Source organism: Lachnellula hyalina, assembly GCF_007821495.1.
Source record: "Lachnellula hyalina strain CBS 185.66 chromosome Unknown contig00207, whole genome shotgun sequence".
Lineage (NCBI taxonomy): Eukaryota > Fungi > Ascomycota > Leotiomycetes > Helotiales > Lachnaceae > Lachnellula > Lachnellula hyalina.
In genome coordinates, this window is record NW_022157321.1 from 19,784 (window position 1) to 38,591 (window position 18,808).

At 47.8% G+C, this 18,808-nt stretch overlaps 2 protein-coding genes across 2 annotated transcripts; one reads left to right on the plus strand and one right to left on the minus strand.

The window, feature by feature from the left end:
• Nucleotides 1-8,356: 8,356 nt before the first annotated feature.
• gsy-1 (Glycogen [starch] synthase) lies at nt 8,357-10,679 on the plus strand (the record flags this gene model as incomplete). Its single annotated transcript, XM_031153439.1, has 5 exons — nt 8,357-8,441; nt 8,494-8,591; nt 8,642-8,917; nt 8,964-10,519; nt 10,571-10,679. The coding sequence occupies 5 exons, from the start codon at nt 8,357-8,359 to the stop codon at nt 10,677-10,679; spliced, it is 2,124 nt and encodes a 707-aa protein (XP_031001844.1).
• Nucleotides 10,680-18,017: 7,338 nt separating this feature from the next.
• On the minus strand, nt 18,018-18,808 carry cox-6 (Cytochrome c oxidase subunit, mitochondrial; the record flags this gene model as incomplete). The annotated part of the gene is made up of 4 exons (XM_031153440.1): nt 18,018-18,139; nt 18,222-18,339; nt 18,414-18,459; nt 18,585-18,808. The coding sequence occupies 4 exons, from the start codon at nt 18,806-18,808 to the stop codon at nt 18,018-18,020; spliced, it is 510 nt and encodes a 169-aa protein (XP_031001846.1).

The following is an 18,808-nucleotide window of genomic DNA, read 5'->3' on the forward strand; positions in this document are numbered from 1 at the left end:
AGCTGCGGGCCGTGGAACGGATGCGGTGTATCGGCTTGTCGCAAATGTTGAACGGGGATGGTGAAGATGTGAGAATATATTCTTTTCACCGGAACTAGAGCATGATTGACTTATTGGCGAAAGTTGACTTGTTTGATTTCTATTTGCATGCTGTGGCTGTGACTCCCCAAAGAATTGAACTCTGGATGTTTTATTCTTACGTTATATCCAGCGTTTTTCCAAAGGCAAGTCAAGGCTGGTATGGAAGATTGGCCATTGCCATGATTCATAAGTTGGAAAACACATATTCCGACATAATCCCCCGCTATATAATTCAAAAATCTGCTTCCGTTCAATCAGTATAACCGGAAGCAATTCTGTTGGGATAACGGCTGTATCTCAGGTCATGTGACTTGGTGTACTCGAGTACTGTAGCTTAGTCAGTAAAGAGGTCATCACCTCTTCGCGTCCCTCACCGTCTCCACAGTCCTCGGATCAACATATTCCATCCACAGAAAGCTGACTGAAAACTACGAGGATAATGAAGCAAGACATGACGAGAAGGAGAGGACATTGAGGGGCCATGTGGGACTGGTAGAAGATGCGCTGGATAGGCTGGAGAAGAAGGTCAATTTACAAAATTCCAGAAAAACAGCCGAACTTCCCCTGAGTATCGTACTAAAGATGTACCTGGATTTGGTCCCGTGATGAATGAACGAAAGTGCTTGGAGTTGTTGTTAAATTTGGATTCACGGTCAACCAAACACAGATTCATTTCTCACGCCTGAAAGTGTCTCAGAAAACGTTGATCGGGGAGTATTGAGATACTCTGATTTCGACAGATACAAGTCGCGAGACCGAATGGCGTGGTTGATTCAATATCGAGGCATAATGATGCTGGGTCCGTGAAGAGCAGCATTGCTACGGCATTAATCAGTGTTAAGTTTAGAGTCTCGTCGCTTTGAAATACAAACGGTTTCAACCCAAATTGAACTTACCTCAACGATCACTTGATTACTTCGCACCTCCCAAGAACAAGTATTCAAACAATAAAACGATAGAATTCATTTACGCTTGGAAACGGAAAAGGTACAAACCCCCGGGACCAGCCCACTTACCTCACCTGACCATATTGCCAAGCCAAACCCCCTGATACCCCCCAGAAACAGCCTTCTGGCGCATCTGCTCCATCGCACAGACACGATACCACTGCTCTTGCAACTCCCTCCTCTCGATGATTCTCACCTGCTCCTCGGGACTAAACCCACAATCACAACAACCGTCCACATCCTCCATCATCACATCACCATCTCTCTCCACCATCACATGGCGATGATATTCCCTAGGCGGATCGCCCAGGCCTAAGTTGTATTGGCCCGGTAGACCTCTTGTGGAGATGTCCGAATAACCTGGAATGGGCGTATATTGGGACGGAGGCGGGTAATGAGTGCCGGTGGGTACATCGGGGTCATCGTAGTATTTTGCTGCGAGAATGGGCCGAACTTCCTGGATCGCCGGCTGGTAAGGAAACTGTGCTGCTGGATTCCACGTTGGTTGCGGCTGCTGCTGTTGTGAAAAGTCGACCTGAGTATTCATATTCATACCGACGGTAGATCGGAACTGACAATCGTCCTGCAAATGATTCTTCTGTCCACAGAACACACACGGTATGTGGACTGTCCCCTGCTGACTCCAACCATTGTTGTTATTCGGTGGATAACCAGCGGTATTGGGGTTGAAGTTCGCGTTGGGGTTAAAAATAGGGCGTCCGGATTTTGAAGGACAGGCGTTGTTGAAATGCGGTCCCTGACATTGTTTGCAGACGAGTGGATTGCCCTGTTTATCTTTCCCATCTCTGGTATTACAGTCTTGCTGTAGATGCCAGCCTCCGCAGAAAGTGCAGGGGACTGTTGGGCCGCCACTTACAGCTTGCGCCCTGTTCTTACTGAAATGACATTGGTCTTCTGTATGATTTCTTTTCCCACATATTGAGCATTTATTGCCACCACCATTGGTGTTGCCATTGTTGTTGCTATTATGCTTGGGCGCTCGACAGTCAGCAGCTAAGTGACCTGGCTTTCCGCAGTTATTGCAAGCTTTGTTGTTCTTTCCCTTGTAGTTGTTATTGCCTTGGTTCTGGTTTCCATTTTGGTTGTGATTCTGGTTTCGGTTCTGGCTTCCATTTTGGTTCTGGTTCCGGTTCTGGTTCTGGTCGTGATTCCGATTCCGATTGCGGTTTTGATTTTGATTCTGGTTTTGTCCGCCATTGCCATCGAAGCTGAATCCAGAGTCGCTTCCTCCCCCACGTCCACCCCCGCCTCCTCCTCCTCCTCCTCCTCTTCTGTTTTTATTGTTTTGACGGCCAGCCATCTCAAGTTTGGTTTAGTGAAAGTGATATATAAATGTAAGTAATAAGTGAAAGTATAATTGAAAGTATTCGATCAAAGAATCGGAAGTGGAAAGTTTATTGAGATCTGAAATACTGTAACGAAAAAGTGCGGGAGAACAAGAATCTTATATGAACGGGGGAAGAAAGAGAATCGTTCTAATTGTTAAGGAAAACAGAGTGAAAGAAGCCTATGTGGGATGATGAATGGTCCTTATTGAATGGCTTTGATGAAGATAAAGACTTGAAAGAAACAAGTATCGTGTTCAACAATCCGGCTTTGTAAAAGTCACAATGGACTTTGTGATGTAACGCCTGCATCTTTCAGGTTACCTGATCGAGTTAGGATGCTCGATCTCGTGATGTGAATATCCAGAATTTGAAGTGAAGTGGAATGAAGCCGAGGTCTTTGTCCTCCGCTCGTGAGAGATCATCTCACGCCACGTCGGTGGACCACTACTAGGCAAAGGAAATGTTATTCGTCAGTGCAGTATCCATCCCAATGCCACTCTCCGCAGGCTTTGCAAGGTCTTGTCATCTTGCCAAGCTCGTTTCCATGCGTGGGGCAGTCCGAATTCCAGTGGTCTCCATCGCAGTGCATGCATGGCCTGGTGCGCGCGCGCACAACCCGCTTCTGAGTTTGTGTGTCAGTAATACTGCCATTCTAGTGGTCATCTCTAGAAGGGCATACTGACTATGTTGCCGTTCCACTTCTTCCGTTTCTGTGGTGTAGCTTTTGTGAGACTCGGGATTTGGACGTCATCTGGGATCTCACCCACCTTATCACCAGCACTTTCACCGTTCCTGTCCGTCATCGTACTATTGGCCAAGTTTGTCTGTTGGGTTGTATTGTAGGCTTTGGTAGCTGAAGGTGGTGGTTTATGATATTCGACATATCCGTGCCATCAGAGGACTTATATAAATATGAGCAACTATTCCGTGGACTTCCAATACTGAAAACTAGAAGGGGATGCTGGGTCTGGAAAACACTGTCCTGCACTAGACATTTCTAAACGGTAGATGGTCCAATCCACTAGATAAGTGGTGAGTTGTGTTCGCCTGGCGACCCCGTGGAGCATGGGACTGGGAATATGGTAGACATGCTAGGGTTTGGTGCTTCAGTTGGGTCTAATCTGAGGTTCCGAGGACTTGGTACTCCCCTTTGTTTGGAGCCAGCGGATGAGAATTTAGCACAGACGAAATGGATGTCAGAGAGCTCTTTGTCTAAAGGCACGAACGAGAGTGGAGTTTGGAGACAGAGGTGGAAGTGGATGTGGATGTGGAGAAAATGTTAGACAATGCGATCTCTGAAAGACACTTCATAAATTCAATAACAAATACAACGTTAGCAACCCAACAACATACAACGAACCAAAGTACCATTTCACATTAAACTTGTAGCTAGGAAAGAAAGACTAACCACGACTTCTCAAGAGACGGATTAATATTAGTAAAAGCACATCGGATTTACGAGCCTAGCATGATCGATCAAGCAACAAGCAAGGCAAACTCACGTTCCGTATCTCTTTGGAGCATACATACCCCGTAAAAGTTCCATCTCTAAGAGCTGAATACCATCTACCTTTACTCGTCCAGCCATTTCCCAATAATCATCGCAGTATAGAAAATCCCTCAAAAACAATCTCTCGATTACATGCATAATCCACAAAACCAATCTTCAAATCTTTCCCGCTCTCCCTTTCACTCCCCCCTATCCCGGCTGCCGACAATCACCAGGCCGATGATACTCCCCACAAGCCGGACATCTGACATCGCAGTTCGTACTACGGTGTGGGTTGGAGCTTCCACAGAATCTGCAGGGTGGATATAACTTCGTCTTCGGCTTCGTCTTCGGCTTCGGCTGTGTTTGCATTTGCGTTTGCGTTTTTGTTTGTGTCTAAGGGAGTTGAGAGTTAGTCATCGGAGAGGATGTGAAGTGAAGTGAAGTGAAGTGAAGTGAAGTGAAGGAAGTTTTGGAGATAAGTAGGGGAGGTGGGGGGGATGGACTTTGTGGGTGGGCATTGGTTGTGGTTGAGTGGGTGTAGCTGGCTTGGATGGTTTGGCTGGGTTGATTGATGGTGTAGGTAGTGTGATGGAGTTATGTTATGTTATATTAGTAGAAAAGAGAAGGAATTAAGCCAAGGCGGAAGAGAGATATGTATAGACGTCTTGCGAGTAATAAGGGTATGTTTCAATGTTTCAAAAAAGCCGAGACTTTTCAGCGCCCTGATTTATCTCAGTAGTTATATCTTGGTTGACAATGATCAAAGGAGAGACTGCACAAAAAGCCAATGAAATATAGAAGTCAAAGAATCCCCTCTTAGTGGCTGATAACTTCACCCAACAAAGAAACCCCCCAGATATATCGAAACAAGCCTTTGCAGTACAGACTCTTTATCGCCTAAACAATACCATTATACTCACCATTCCACTCGCCCGCCAGCTATCCCTCACACACGCAAATCTGTTCAGGATGTGGGTCAGCTCAAACAGCCTCTGGCCAGGCCTACAAGAGTTCCCCCCTGAACCCAGAATGCAAGCTCTCATCTCATCTCATCATCCTCATCTTCATCTTCATCGTCCGTCACTCAAACACATCCAACAAACGTGCATCCACCCGACTCATACTTTCCATTAAAGGTACATATACAGTACTCTGAGACCTTTCCAAATAAAATGGATTTCGAAAACGTGTGGGCTTGCACCAGCGAACACATTGAGAGCATCGAGCCGCTAATCGACTCCGAATATAACGCCGACGATGAGAACGGGTGGGAAAATAATTATTGTTGGTCCGCTCCAGAGACACAGGAGCCCAGTGATGACAATCTAGACAATGAATCCGTGTCTGAAGATCTGGACAACGCATTCTTCCTTCCCAGCGTGGGGGTAATGTTTCAGCGGCCGCGATTCGCGGTAGAGGAACAAAAGCCCGGTTACAGAGCAGACAATGATGTCTTGCTTCCTGGAGTCGCGATTGTTGTTTACCGGCCGTGGTGCGATCTAGATCCAGAGCTAGAGCTAGAGCCAGAGCCAGAGCCAGCTTGCATGGTTGTCAGCTCGTCGATGTCGATCGACAGAGGAGAGGAGTCTCCAATCTTCTGCCCTGTTCCTACCCATGACTGGAAATCTCACCATATAGATCTTGATTGGTGGCAGACATGGGTATTCACAATGGATGATAGTGAGAGTGAGAATGGAGACGAAGACCGCGACGAAGAGTGCTTAATCAATCGAGCCCTTAGACTCGTTGACATTGAGTGTGGAAACAAAGCCGCTGACAACCCAACGAACTCACAGTCCCACATTGGAGAAAGCGAAGTCGACGACTCAAACTCCAACTTGATATTTTTTACAATCGACGACAGTAAGAGTGGGAATGGAGACGAAACCACCAACCAATCGAACTCCAATTGGGTATTCACAATGGACGACAGCGATTCCGGCTCAGACTACTCAGACCAACCCCAAGCACCCCCAGCATCCCCAGCCCTAACAGACGCATCAGAATGCTGGTACGTAGAAGGAAACGCCTTCTTCGACCCCATTGCCTACATCCCGATGTTCGAGGAGTTGGACGTCGAGGGCCTTATCCGCGAGCCCGGCTTCACACTCGAAGACAACGACGATCTCCGCATCGCCCCAGGAACCATCACAGACCTCGATCCCCACCGGCCTTGGGACCTGTGCTTCTGCCAATGGTGTCGCATGTATCGGGCAGGAGGTAATCAGGAGCCGCATGACGCTACGATATGGTGTTCGTGCGAGCCGTGTGTGAAAGTTCGGGGGGCTGCAAATCCAGGCATTGAAGAGATGGAGACGGAGGAAGATGATGGGGAGCCCGAGGATGTTGTTATGACGGATGCTCCCGATTTTGCGTCGCAATTCGAGGAGGTTTATCAGTCTCGGAGCGAGCTTTTCGAGACGATCAAAGATCAGCTTCGTGCTCACAGCCCATGATTATTTGTCTCTCTCGTTCTTTCTCCTGGAAACGGGTAGTCCTGGTGATGGGATGCCACAGATAATAAAACAGAAAAATTCCTTAAGACAAAGGAGATAAGCTTGATTTCTTTCCTTATCAAGAATAAAATATCTATTACGGGAACTTCAAGACTAAATGAAACATAATGAAATTTGCTAAACTCGACACTTGTGATTTGACATTAATCTTGACCTCTGAAGCATCTTACCAAGGAAGGAGTTCTGAGGAAAAGGATTCCTAGGAGGTGCCTTGGGCACTATTTAGCGCTGCATGGTATTGTACTGTATGTCTTGTCATCTTGACATGTATGATACCTCTAGGTCGAGAATTGGTCGAGGACGCGGATCTAGATAGCTTTTGGCGTTCAGTTCCTCTTCATCGGGTGCATCATTTTGTCTTTCTCCACTATCCGCATTGGTTTTCACCGAAGCAAGATTTTGGAATTCCAGGTATCTCTGATGCATATTTGAAGGGTCTGCGGTCAAAGATCTGAGGCCTTGGTAACAGAGCACATGCAAAGCAGTCCCATATACACCGCCCATGAACGCGACTTGATGTTCCTTTTTGTCGTCTCCTTGGTTGTTACACACAGCATCTGTCCAAAGCCTTCGCTACTGATCGGGGTATCTGAAGTACTGCAGTGCAGTAGCCAGGCTCGGTGTTATAGCTAGGTAACTTGTTCGGAGATTGAGCGTTTGCGAGAAGATGGGCTCTCCCCAGACGTATGCAATTGCTTCATAAGAGGAACTAGTAAAAGGTCAGGTTGAGGCTGTGGAGGAAACGTCTTTGGGTTTTGGCGATACCCAGTTCTGGTGGTTATTGACTTCTCCCGGGTAGATAACATTGATTTCGTGTTTCGATACTCAATGGACGGGTGTCTTGAGTATGGAGGCTAGACATAAAGTCATGTTTTGACCTGGGAAAGATTGTAAACTCAGCTACGGCAGCGCAGCAGCACTGTACGTGTAGTTAGCTCACGCTACGGTTCTGCTTCGTGGTGAGCTTTGCCTTGCTTGGCCTTGGCTTGCTTGAAAGGAAGTCGACGATCGTATCACCATGGCATGAGGAGATTGGAGCCCCGCCTTCGGAGTGGATCAGGTGATATTTTCTGCTATTAGCTTTGCGGATCCCACGCAGAAGGGACGTTCACATGCGCAGTATTAAAAGTGGAAAAGGGGGGGGGGGGGGGGGAAGTGGGATCCGGAGGTGGATGGTTGGTGGAAACTGGGGACAAATGAGAGAGAAGAACTGCCTGTAACTCACTCTCCTGATTGGTTCATGTCATATGCAACTTGACTACTCACCCCGCAAAGAAGCGTGAAGCTGTGCAGCTGCTATACAATGTGCTTTGCAGCGTACGAGCAGGTGAGTGAGGTCATTCCGGACAGGGATATGTTTTTAATTGCAGGCCTTCCCATCCGACTCAACGCCTCCCAGCCTCCCAGCCTCCCTTCAGCGAATAGGCACCCCGGAGCAATTGGCATTAGCGGACAGACTAACCCAATATCAAACCCTCCGACTTCAGAAAGGCAATCTGCTGTTGAGCTCCAGTTGCAGCTTCAACCTGTCACCACCGCTTTCTTAACTATTGCCTTTCTTCCCTTCCCTTTCCCTTCCCCTCCCCTCCCCTCCCCTCTGCTCCCCTCACAAGGAAGCTTCATCTTCACAGCATTATCGACGTAGAATTTCAGACTCAATTCCCGTTGTTGGTGTTCCTCAATTGACCTACCTGTACTGTAAGTTTTGCCCGTTATTTGTCACTTGTCACCCCAGTGCCGGCTCGCGCGCTGACCTGGCCGGGCCAGCGTGGGGAAAGCGCGAATTCTGCCAGCATCTGTTCGCATCTAGATCCAGCACTACCTACCCACCAGGTATCTTAGGACTATAGCTTTTCATCCTCCCTCAAAAGCAAGCTTTCCAGTGTTTTCCCAGCACCGGACTTCCCATCCCTTGAAGTTGTACATATCACACCATCTACACCTGTCGCAGCGGCAGTCCACTACACAACCATGGCACAGCACGATGGCCATGCCGAGCATAGAGACATTCGGAATCACTATCTCTTTGAGATAGCCACTGAAGTCGCTAACAGAGGTACGTTGCACAATACCCTGCAGGGCTCGTGGATCATACTAACACACCCAAGTTGGTGGTATCTACTCTGTCATCAAGTCCAAAGCTCCTGTCACCACAGCAGAATATGGAGACCGATACACTCTTATTGGGCCCCTCAACCGGCAATCCGTAAGTTTGAGCGCGCGGAAAGCTTTTAGGGTATGTACTGACCAGTACAGGCTGCTGTGGAGGTCGAAGCCCTTACTCCGACAAACCCCCAACTTGCCGCAACCATCGAGTCTATGGAAGAACGGGGAATTGGCATTGTATATGGACGCTGGTTGATCGAGGGAGCTCCCCGGGTGATTTTGATCGACACAAAGACCGCATACAGATTTCTCGACGAGTGGAAGGCGGATTTATGGAATACTGCTGGTATTCCATCTCCTCCCGGGGACGACGAGACCAATGAAGCTGTAGTATTTGGTTACCTTGTTGCATGGTTCTTGGGAGAGGTAAGAAGCTTAAATCTCTTCTAGAGCGGCTATTGACACTTTACAGTTTGTTGCCCATGAAAAAAACAAGGCAGTCATTGCTCACTTCCACGAATGGTTATCCGGTGTAGCCCTCCCGCTCTGCAAAAAGCGCCGAATTGATGTTACCACAATCTTCACAACCCACGCTACCCTCCTCGGGAGATACCTCTGCGCCGGTTCAGTCGATTTCTACAACAACCTACAATACTTTGATGTGGATCATGAGGCTGGGAAACGTGGTATCTACCACCGGTACTGCATTGAGCGGGCAGCTACACATTCCTGCGATGTCTTTACCACCGTCTCTCATATCACGGCTTATGAAAGCGAACATCTTCTAAAGCGAAAGCCCGATGGCGTGCTTCCCAATGGTCTCAATGTTACTAAATTCTCTGCTATGCACGAATTCCAAAATCTACATCAACAATCCAAGGAGAAGATCCATGACTTTGTCAGAGGGCACTTCTATGGGCATAATGATTTCGACCCCGAAAATACCCTCTACCTCTTCACCGCCGGTCGCTATGAATACAGGAATAAGGGGGTGGATATGTTTATTGAAGCTCTAGCACGGTTGAACCACCGGTTGAAGGCTGCCGGTTCCAAGATGACGGTTGTCGCATTCATAATTATGCCAGCACAGACTCAATCATTGACAGTGGAGGCCCTGAAGGGACAAGCTGTGATCAAGTCACTACGAGACACTGTTGATATTATCGAGCAGGGAGTCGGCAAGAGAATATTTGAGCGAGCTTTGAAGTGGCACGAAGGAGACGCCTTGCCAGATGAGAAGGACTTGATTACCAGCCAAGACAAAATTCTGCTTCGAAGACGGTTGTTCGCTATGAAGAGGCATGGTCTTCCTCCTATTGTTACCCACAACATGGCAAATGACGCCGAGGACCCAATCTTGAACCAAATCCGGAGAGTGCAGCTGTTCAACCATCCTTCAGACCGTGTAAAGATTGTCTTCCACCCCGAGTTCTTGAACTCGGCCAATCCAGTTCTGCCAATGGATTATGATGAATTCGTTAGGGGCACTCATCTTGGTGTTTTCTCATCATACTATGAGCCCTGGGGATACACTCCAGCAGAATGCACAGTCATGGGCGTTCCCAGCATCACAACCAACCTTTCAGGCTTCGGCTGCTACATGGAAGAGCTAATCGAGAACTCCACCGACTACGGCATCTACATCGTAGACCGTCGCATGAAAGGTGTCGATGATTCCGTCAATCAACTCACATCCTTCATGTTCGACTTTGCCGGCAAATCTCGCCGCCAACGCATCAATCAACGTAACCGCACCGAGCGCCTAAGCGATTTACTCGATTGGAAGCGCATGGGTATGGAGTACGTCAAGGCCCGTCAACTCGCCCTCAGAAGAGCGTACCCGGCATCGTTCGACAGCTCCGACGAAGATGACTTCATCCCTGGCGTCGAGCAGAAGATTTCGCGTCCGTTCTCCGTCCCTGGATCACCTCGCGACCGCAGCGGTATGATGACACCTGGTGATTTTGCTAGTCTGCAAGAAGGACGAGAGGGCTTGAGTACAGAGGATTATGTTGCGTGGAAGTTGCCGTAAGTTTGAAGTTTCAAAGGTGAGGATAGTTCTAATCTAACTATTCTTAGTGAGGAGGAAGACCCAGAGGAATACCCATTTCCACTTACATTAAGGTCGAAGAAATCCACGGGTCCAACAAGTCCGGCCGAGGGCGTTATTACGAATGGGAGTTCCTAGTAGGGGCGACGAATGGGCGATCATAGCAAACGGAATCGGATTGAGCATGGGAAAAGTTATCGCGTATGCATAGCGAGCGGATCGAGTTGGGATGTCTAGTGGGGAAGGAAGTAGGGTGGCGGAGGAGACAATGCAGGTTATGATCATGTACTAACATGTGCTTTCCTTCCCTTTTGTTATTTTCCTTTTCGCTTTCATTTTACTCGTTGCGCGTTTGTGGCATCATGGCATTTGTATATACTATCTTGCATAGACTGGCAATCGAAATAGTTTATAGCATGAAATAAATTCGAGATATTTATCTTGTATATGTTCAGTTTCGGTGACTGAGAGGACGAGTGAGAGGTGACAAGGTAGAGTTATTTATTGACTCCGAGGGAAAGAAGTCGTTTTATGGGGGTAGGTTGAGATAGATGGGGTGAAGAGTTTGAGACAGGTAAGGCAGTAAGCCTGGAAGAGGGAATGATTTTAATTATAGAACTTGATGTGAGTGGAGAATGTTTGTTTTATAGATGGGGGAGTTGGGGCTGGGTGGGGTTAGAACGACGAGGGAGAATATTTGCTGGCTGGTAGTTGAAGTTTGAGCTACTATACAACGAATCAGGTAGTGCGGGGGAGGGATCGAGTGACTCTTCGTTGTTCTGCAAGTATATAATCACCACTTGTTTCTGTCAGATCTCCTCCTTAAATATGAATACTTACTACAATCATGCCATTATGCCGCCAGCTGTGAGATGAGCACGTTATATGCGTGGTACTTGTATTTCCTGCATTGGTCCTGGTCTGGCTCCTACGAAAATCGCATTCTGGTTCTCATACGCCTTCCTATGTATAAGTGAATGGATGCATGCATGAACGAATAAATGGATGGTATTCTTGACAGCAGCTAGAAAAGAAAATCACAGAAACATAAATCCCGCCCAGGTTTCAGTTTATCCTCCATCCATTCTTCTACTTCTTGCAGCCTGTGACAGTGTGATGTCGAGTGCTTGCCAGTGTCGAATTTTAGCATGAACGATCTTGTCTAAGGTTTATTGCTTCGCGGTGCATTCAGAAAGCAGCATTTGCCATGGCAGCTTTTTAATCAATGTGCCACTCGGCTTGAACGTCAAAACCGGCGGCGTGGTTTCTGCCCAGGAAAGGGTTTTGTATTTGATGTAAAGATGTCACAATCACTCCGAAGAAGAAAAATGTGCTTAAGTTAGATATATTCCAGCTAGAAATCTAGCAAATTTTAGTCTCATTGTCTCATATCTATATGAGACATGTCCACTGTCATAGCCAGAACGCCAAACCCAACCTTTTTCGAACTGCTCAGAATGTGACTGCAAAACCAAAAAAAGCATTGGATATCATAACGCCGCATGCCATGCTAGTGAGAAAGGAAAAATGCAGCAAATGAATTCGTCGCTCGTGCATTGGGCTACTCTTCAAATTTCGTATGGGTTCCACCATTTTCACCAATGGAGGAACGAGAATTGAAGGCCTTAACATCATTGCCAGGCCATTGCCTTTTGAACTGTTCCACGCTACCTTCAGAGGAACCCCGTGAATCTCTCCCCATCTCATGATAACTGAAGTTGCTGTTTTTTTCGACTTCCTCAACACGTAATCGCTTCTTCGTCTCGGGAGCCTCTGAACGATACCTCTTATTAGAATGATTCTTTCCAAGAGACGTTGCGCGCGCTAAGCTGGATGGCAAGCTCGAGCTCGATGCTGCAGTATGTCGAACCGTATGGGCTAGGAGCATTTCATCGTTGTGTTCGTTGCCTGGCTCATTCCCAGCCGTGAACGCGCTGGTGGCAGTACGAGAACTCGATCTATTTGTGAATGGCTCATCTAGACCTACTGAAGATGGACACTCGATAGCCTCATCCGAGCTACCTCTTCGTAGCGACGGTTCTGTACCAAAATAATTATCTGCATCAGGTGGAATCTGCTGACTATGCAAGTTGGAGGTTGTATATTCGTCTTCAACCATAGGGACATATTTCTGTTCTTGAACAGGAGAGCGCGGCTTGGAAACTTGGTTTGGTTCGTAAGCAATGCTTGTCTGAGAATCTTCGATCTCCAGAGGATTGGATTCGGTGGCCCCTGAATTTGCTACTTCATCTTGGTCGCTTTTCTTCTTCCAAAATTTTAGCTTATTTGTCAACATCCCCATAAGCCCAAAGGATTTATCGCTCTGATCAAACTGGGCGCCCTCTTCGTTAGAACTGCCGAGCATGGTATGGCTGTTTCCGAGCTCTAAAGCTTCTGCGGGAGACGGGTTTGCTCTTGTCAGGGGCCCGGCATCTTCTACATCTGACTCGGGAATTTCCGACTTGTGGTGATTGCGACCATCGGGAGTAACAAGCTTCATGGCACTTTTGGGCGTCACATGAGTCGAACGCCTGGGGAGAAGACTCGTCTCGCTCTTGGATTGAGGATCCTCGAGAGGGACTGATCTTTCAGTGCCCATTAGCGTTCTCGCAATGGCTGCTGTGGCGCGATCTGACTTTGCATCCTCAGGGGATACAGATGGCCGAGCACTCGTTGATGCCTCTTTGGACATGGCTTTGGAGGAGATAGTTGAATCAGGAATAGTGCCCGGCTGTAGGGCAGCCTTCGTCTTCTTTCGCTCCTTTTTCTTTCCTGGCTCAGGAGCTTGCTCTTTTTGGAGTTTAAAAAGTATGTCTCGAATGCTATTTCGTATTTCTGGAGCATTGACCCAAGTCTTTTCATGATCGGGTGGGCTGCCCGAGAGTAAACCACCGACAAAACCATCAGGATTTTCGAAGAATCGCTCCATGTAGCCAAGAAGGAACACACCACAATCACAGTAATTGTTCTGTCGAGGAATGTATTTCGCCGTCATGCCAATAGCCAGTGGTGGAGATATCTCCTTACAGTGTTTCTCTTTGCCCTCTGCAACTAAGTATTCCTTTAGATTAGAGCATGCAGGCGAATGGGAGTGACCGAAAGAGTCCAGGGTGATGATCCGCGGCTCCTGAGGATCATACCTTTTTCGACCTGTTGAGCCCCTTTTCCCCTTGCGTGAGGCCTTTGCTGGAGCTGGAAGGAGATCCGATATCACTGGTGCCACATCATTATCGTCATCATCATCATTCTGACGCTTTCGCTCATCTGGACCATTAACATTCGGAACGATATTGGCTTCTTTTATTGAAGGTTCCTTTGATGGGCTAGGATTGGAAGTTTCGTCAAACTTTGATCTTCCACTTTTGTTCTCAGAAGCATCGTCTAAACACAGCTCTGCGATTTTAGCATCGGCATCAGGGGCCACCTGTCGTGGCGGAGAAGAAGTTTCAGTTGTCATAATAAGAGCAGCGTGTTCTAACCCATGGTCTTCTGATTTTTCATTGGACTGTTGAGATGACGGATCATTTATTTCGATTTCGGGGTTGAGGAGCTTAGGGGCGTTGCAGATAATCGCGACGTACCAATGAAGATTCTCATTGACGGGTATAATGATGTAGTCCTTTGTGAAAATGTCAACGTTCGCTCTATCAGTCCATTTCCGAACGCCTTCGTAGTTGATCCGTGACTTTGCTTCCTTGGTCAGTCTTTCGTAGAAAAACGAATTCTGAACATAGATTCGCTTCGCAAGATCCGGGTGAGCATCAGCTAAGCGTTTTTGCAGATAGAGGAGATAGAAGTATATCAAGCTGTCATTCAAAAACTCGCCCTCGTCCAATTTTGGGATATCGGTTGATTCGATTGTCGCTCTAGCCTTGCCATCACCGGCGAAGACAAGTGAGCTGTGCCAACCTTCTTCCCAATTAGGGTTTTGCAAAGTCCATCCTAGCACAGGAGTTGGAGACCGTGCTTTGCGAGGAGAATTTGCATACTTCCGGCTGGATGAGCGTGTATCGTGATGGACCTCTGCCTCACCCGAACCGTAGAAATGACTTGGAGCTATCCCAGAAGCATTGTAGTTTAAGTTTTGCGCATCATCATCAGAAATCTCCATTGCCGAAGTTTCCATCCTCTTTCTTAGGCCACTAGATCGCTGAGATTTCTTAAGATCATTGGAATCTGTGGCGATTTGCCTCGATCGAGTATTGCCATTCTGTGTCGAATCACAATGCTTCTCCCATTTCCCCTGGAGCTTCATGTCTTGCTTCTTCTTTGCTAGTCGTACATCTTCTGGTTCTTCTTCGAGCGTCCGCCTCTGGGATTTCGGTTCGGCCTTCTTGTTTCGGTTGCTTGAGAATGTATTTTCGAGATAGTGTACAGCCTTCAGGTTAAATTTGACGGATTCTCCTTCCACCTTTTTGAGCCGTTCTTGAAATTCTTTGACCTGACTAGCCTCACCAAAGTCTAAGTACACCCTCAGGCTAACCTCTGCGTCTTGCATATCTTTCCTTTTGTGAATGATGATTTTCGAGCATTCGGGATTCATCATGATTCTGTCGACCTTGCTAGTCAATATATCCGTTTGATAACTGCGGACTTCATCGAATACTCTCAAAGTTTTATCGCTGTATGTGTGAGTTATCGACCATGTCTTGCTACCGCATTCCAGCCATTTCTTGTTCTCGAAAAACATCTCCACAATTTTATATGTGTGGTGAGGGACTGTTTCTAGGTGCTTCGCTTTCTTCGTAGGGGCTGACTTGGAGGGCTGTGTGGTCTTGGAACCAAATTCTGAATGGTTTATGTTGCATCTCTGTGTGCTGAGCTCGTCGTCGGAATCACTTTCCACGACTTCAACATTGGCATGGGTTTGTTTAGAGGCATCTAAACGAGATGTGTTATTTCTCCGTGCTTTTAATAAAGTCCGCGCAACCTCACGAGGGGTTTGGGGCTCAACAGCCAATTCATCAACGCTCGCTTCATCCTCGTAAGCAGCAGCCGCAGAATTTTGTTCGACGCGTTTCAATGGATTGTATTTTGGGGGGCCCATTTCCTCTGAAGTATGACTGTTCCGAGACTGTTCGTCCACATCCGAGGTATCAGCATTTCTACTTCGGCGAGGTGGATCAGGTTGGCCACTAGTTTGCGAAAAATAAGGGGATCGCTGGCCAGTATCTGCGGGAGCTCGTGCCAGGACCTTGCTATTAGCATCTTTGACTCTGTGTGAACGAAGGTGTGCAGTTCCAGTATAGGGAATCTGGACTTGAATTAAAGATTTCTGTTTCGGGGCCTGCGTGACCTTGCTGCGCGCTTGATCGTCGTCATCCTGAATGGGATCATCCGAGATCTCGTTCAATGAAATATCGAGAGATTCGGATTCCCTTGCGCGCTTTTGCCTTTTTATACCCTCCTCTCGCAATATGTTACCGCCGGATCCTCGCCCCCGTGGACTTTCTATGGAGGTGCTGTTTTTGCGTGGTGCTCTTTGGTGGTGCTGTATTCTGGTACTTTCTTCAACTTTCCGAAACTCTGGTACGTTTATGCCCAATGAATCACTATACCTCTGCTGGTGTTGACTTTGATCGTACCCAGATCTAGCTGTAGGGCGGCTTTTCATACTCTGACTTGCTGGCGACTCCTCTACGAGGCTGACGACATCCCTCGGAGATGTATTGTTTATGGTATTATCCACACGCTGTCTCTTTGCGGGGTGGTCCCGCTCTCCATCTGGTCTATATGAGCTATTTGTCAAGTCGAATGGGCCAGCAACGGTTTTGGACTTCGTAGATGTTTGTGAATCAGTCGATCGTAGTCTGTTGGTAGGCTGCGGACCGCCTAATAGTCTGTGTTTTCTCTGCGGAGGTTCAGCAGGAAATGCATCGGAGTGGAAAGGGAATGTACCATTAGGGGCAATGGCAGTGCATAGGCTGGAGATGAGCGCAGAGACCCAGCAGAGCTAAAATACGTTGTGAGCCGATTCGTCTGTGAGGACTTCAAGTAGATATACCGGTGGACTGGTGCAACGTACCTCTTGCCGTTAAGATAGGGAGGGGTAAAATGCCTAGGCAATAGCTTTATTAGAACGGAAGAGAGTTGTGAGAATCAGCAAGCTTACCATGGCTCTTCGTCACGCTGCTTCTGGGTTTCGGAAATGTCCTTTGGCTTGTGTGCATATGCGTGTGCGTCCCCATTGACCTCCCCGCTTTCCACTTGCGGCACTCTACGTCCGCTATCGCTATAGCCTTTGACTGCTCCTGGAGGATCTCTGGAATAGGGCTTTGTATAATGGTGCTTCGATCGACGGGCAGTGTCTTTGGGGACTCTTTTTGCGGAATCGAGGACGCCTTGGTGTTCCTGGGGTTCGCGTTAGCGATGGATTTCGGATTGGGCTGCACTAGCGGAATTTCCTGTGACAGCCTTGTAGGATCGATCGGTGATAAGAGAGTAAGTGACCTACATAAGCTGCAAAAGCCCCTGGGTCACGATCCCGCAATTCTTCGTCTAGGTCTGAAGTTCTCCGGAAACGTTGAAGGGCTGCCGCATCTGTGATATGCTGATGGCGCGGCGTTTTCATGGAGCTGCTTGACATCCTTTCTCTCAAGATCGACTTTGACTTCTTGTGCTTGGAACGAAATCAGCTTGTCTGGTCGTGCTAAGACCGGGGGAAGGCGTCTTCTTGGTGGTTATTACCCTCTCTAGGCTTTGGAGGAAGAGATGTCTACTTGATCGCTCAAATGTTTGGCAGTGTCTTGAGAAGCTGTGTTCTGTAAGGATGGAAGCTGGGTTTGGTCGAGTCTGCTCGCTTGTGATTGGTTGAGGTAGCAGCGGTTCTCAGCATTGAGAGAATCGTTAGTAACGATATGGACTTAGAGGCAGTAGGTAATATTTTGGCTCAAAAAGAGGATCCAAAGGGCTTATAAAGGATGTTCAAAAATTGTGGTTTGCGAGTTCGTTTATGGAGGTTGGCGGTCGAGGTGGTTGGAAGTTCTTTCCAAAGCTATTAATACATTCCCTCAACCTGCTGAACGACTGGCACATTCACTCTCTGAGGACCGAGACTGGGAATCAAGAGGCCGCGGTTACAGAGCCCGGCCTTCGTCTGGCTTCTCTGAGATGATATCCAAGAGGAAAGGGGGAGGGGGAGGAGGAGGAGAAGCGACATGAACAAAGTATATTTGTACTTCCCAGCCCGCATCTAGGTATCATGCAGGGACTATATCCCTCCCAATGTGACTGTTACTTTACCTACATCACACCATGCAAAACTGCGGTTGATTATCAGAGCTTCATACCAGCTTCTCACGTAGTAGGAAACAGAATTCTAATAAGGGAGAGATGCATTGCAGTTCTTGTTACAGCTATACATATAGAAAAGTAGGCAAAACAGAGCTTCTCAGAACTCTGGTACCGTTTCCCATCTAAACCACCATCCCATCGCTCCATCTACAATCACGCCACCCATGATACAACTCCTGTCATTTATTTCGCTGCCTCGGGGAATAGCTCCTCCTTCAAGCTAAGACCTAGTTCTTCCCGGAGCGGCTTGAGCTCCTCAAGATATTGATCGTACTGGCCACGGTTCTCGACTTTCGCCTTGATACCTAGATTCAAAAGACCGTTAGCCCCTATCTCTCTCTATTACTTTTCCCCAGCCCCCTACTCCACCAGAAAGGAGGTACGTACCCTCAAAGATTCGCACAGCTGTTGGGAAGTCATTGACTCTTCTCGCAGCCTTCAGGGCGGCAGTAAGGACGGAAGGCGAAGGGACGAGATCGTAGGCAAAGGCATTGTTAAGGTTTCGCTGTTAAAGTCGTACGATAATTAGCAAATATCCAGGTACGCGTACCGGAGCATAGGGAAACAAGCGGTACACACCTGAAGCTCAAAGACATCTTGCACAGCATCAAACTCCTTCTCGTATCTATATTTTGGGACCGGAACGTTAGCAATTGAAGATGTTCGATGGTCGGGGCCACTGCGCCGTTTCGGCTGTGTAGAAATATGCTCAAAAGCACGCTCTCGAGGCCATTGGGTATAATAGCGTACCTGGCAGTGAACTCCTCGAAACTCTCCTCGTGGTGTCCTCCTTCATCGGAGCGGCGGATGCTGCTGGTGCTAAAGCTGCTGGCTGAGCCAGAGGTCACGATGAGAGCTGGCACGGCGAAGACTGCATTGGAGCAGCGAGGAGTCAGGCTACGGAGGCCATTGGCGCGAAAGAAGGTGGATGGTTGAGCGCGAGCTGCAATGCGCAGCAGTGAAGTCGACGACAT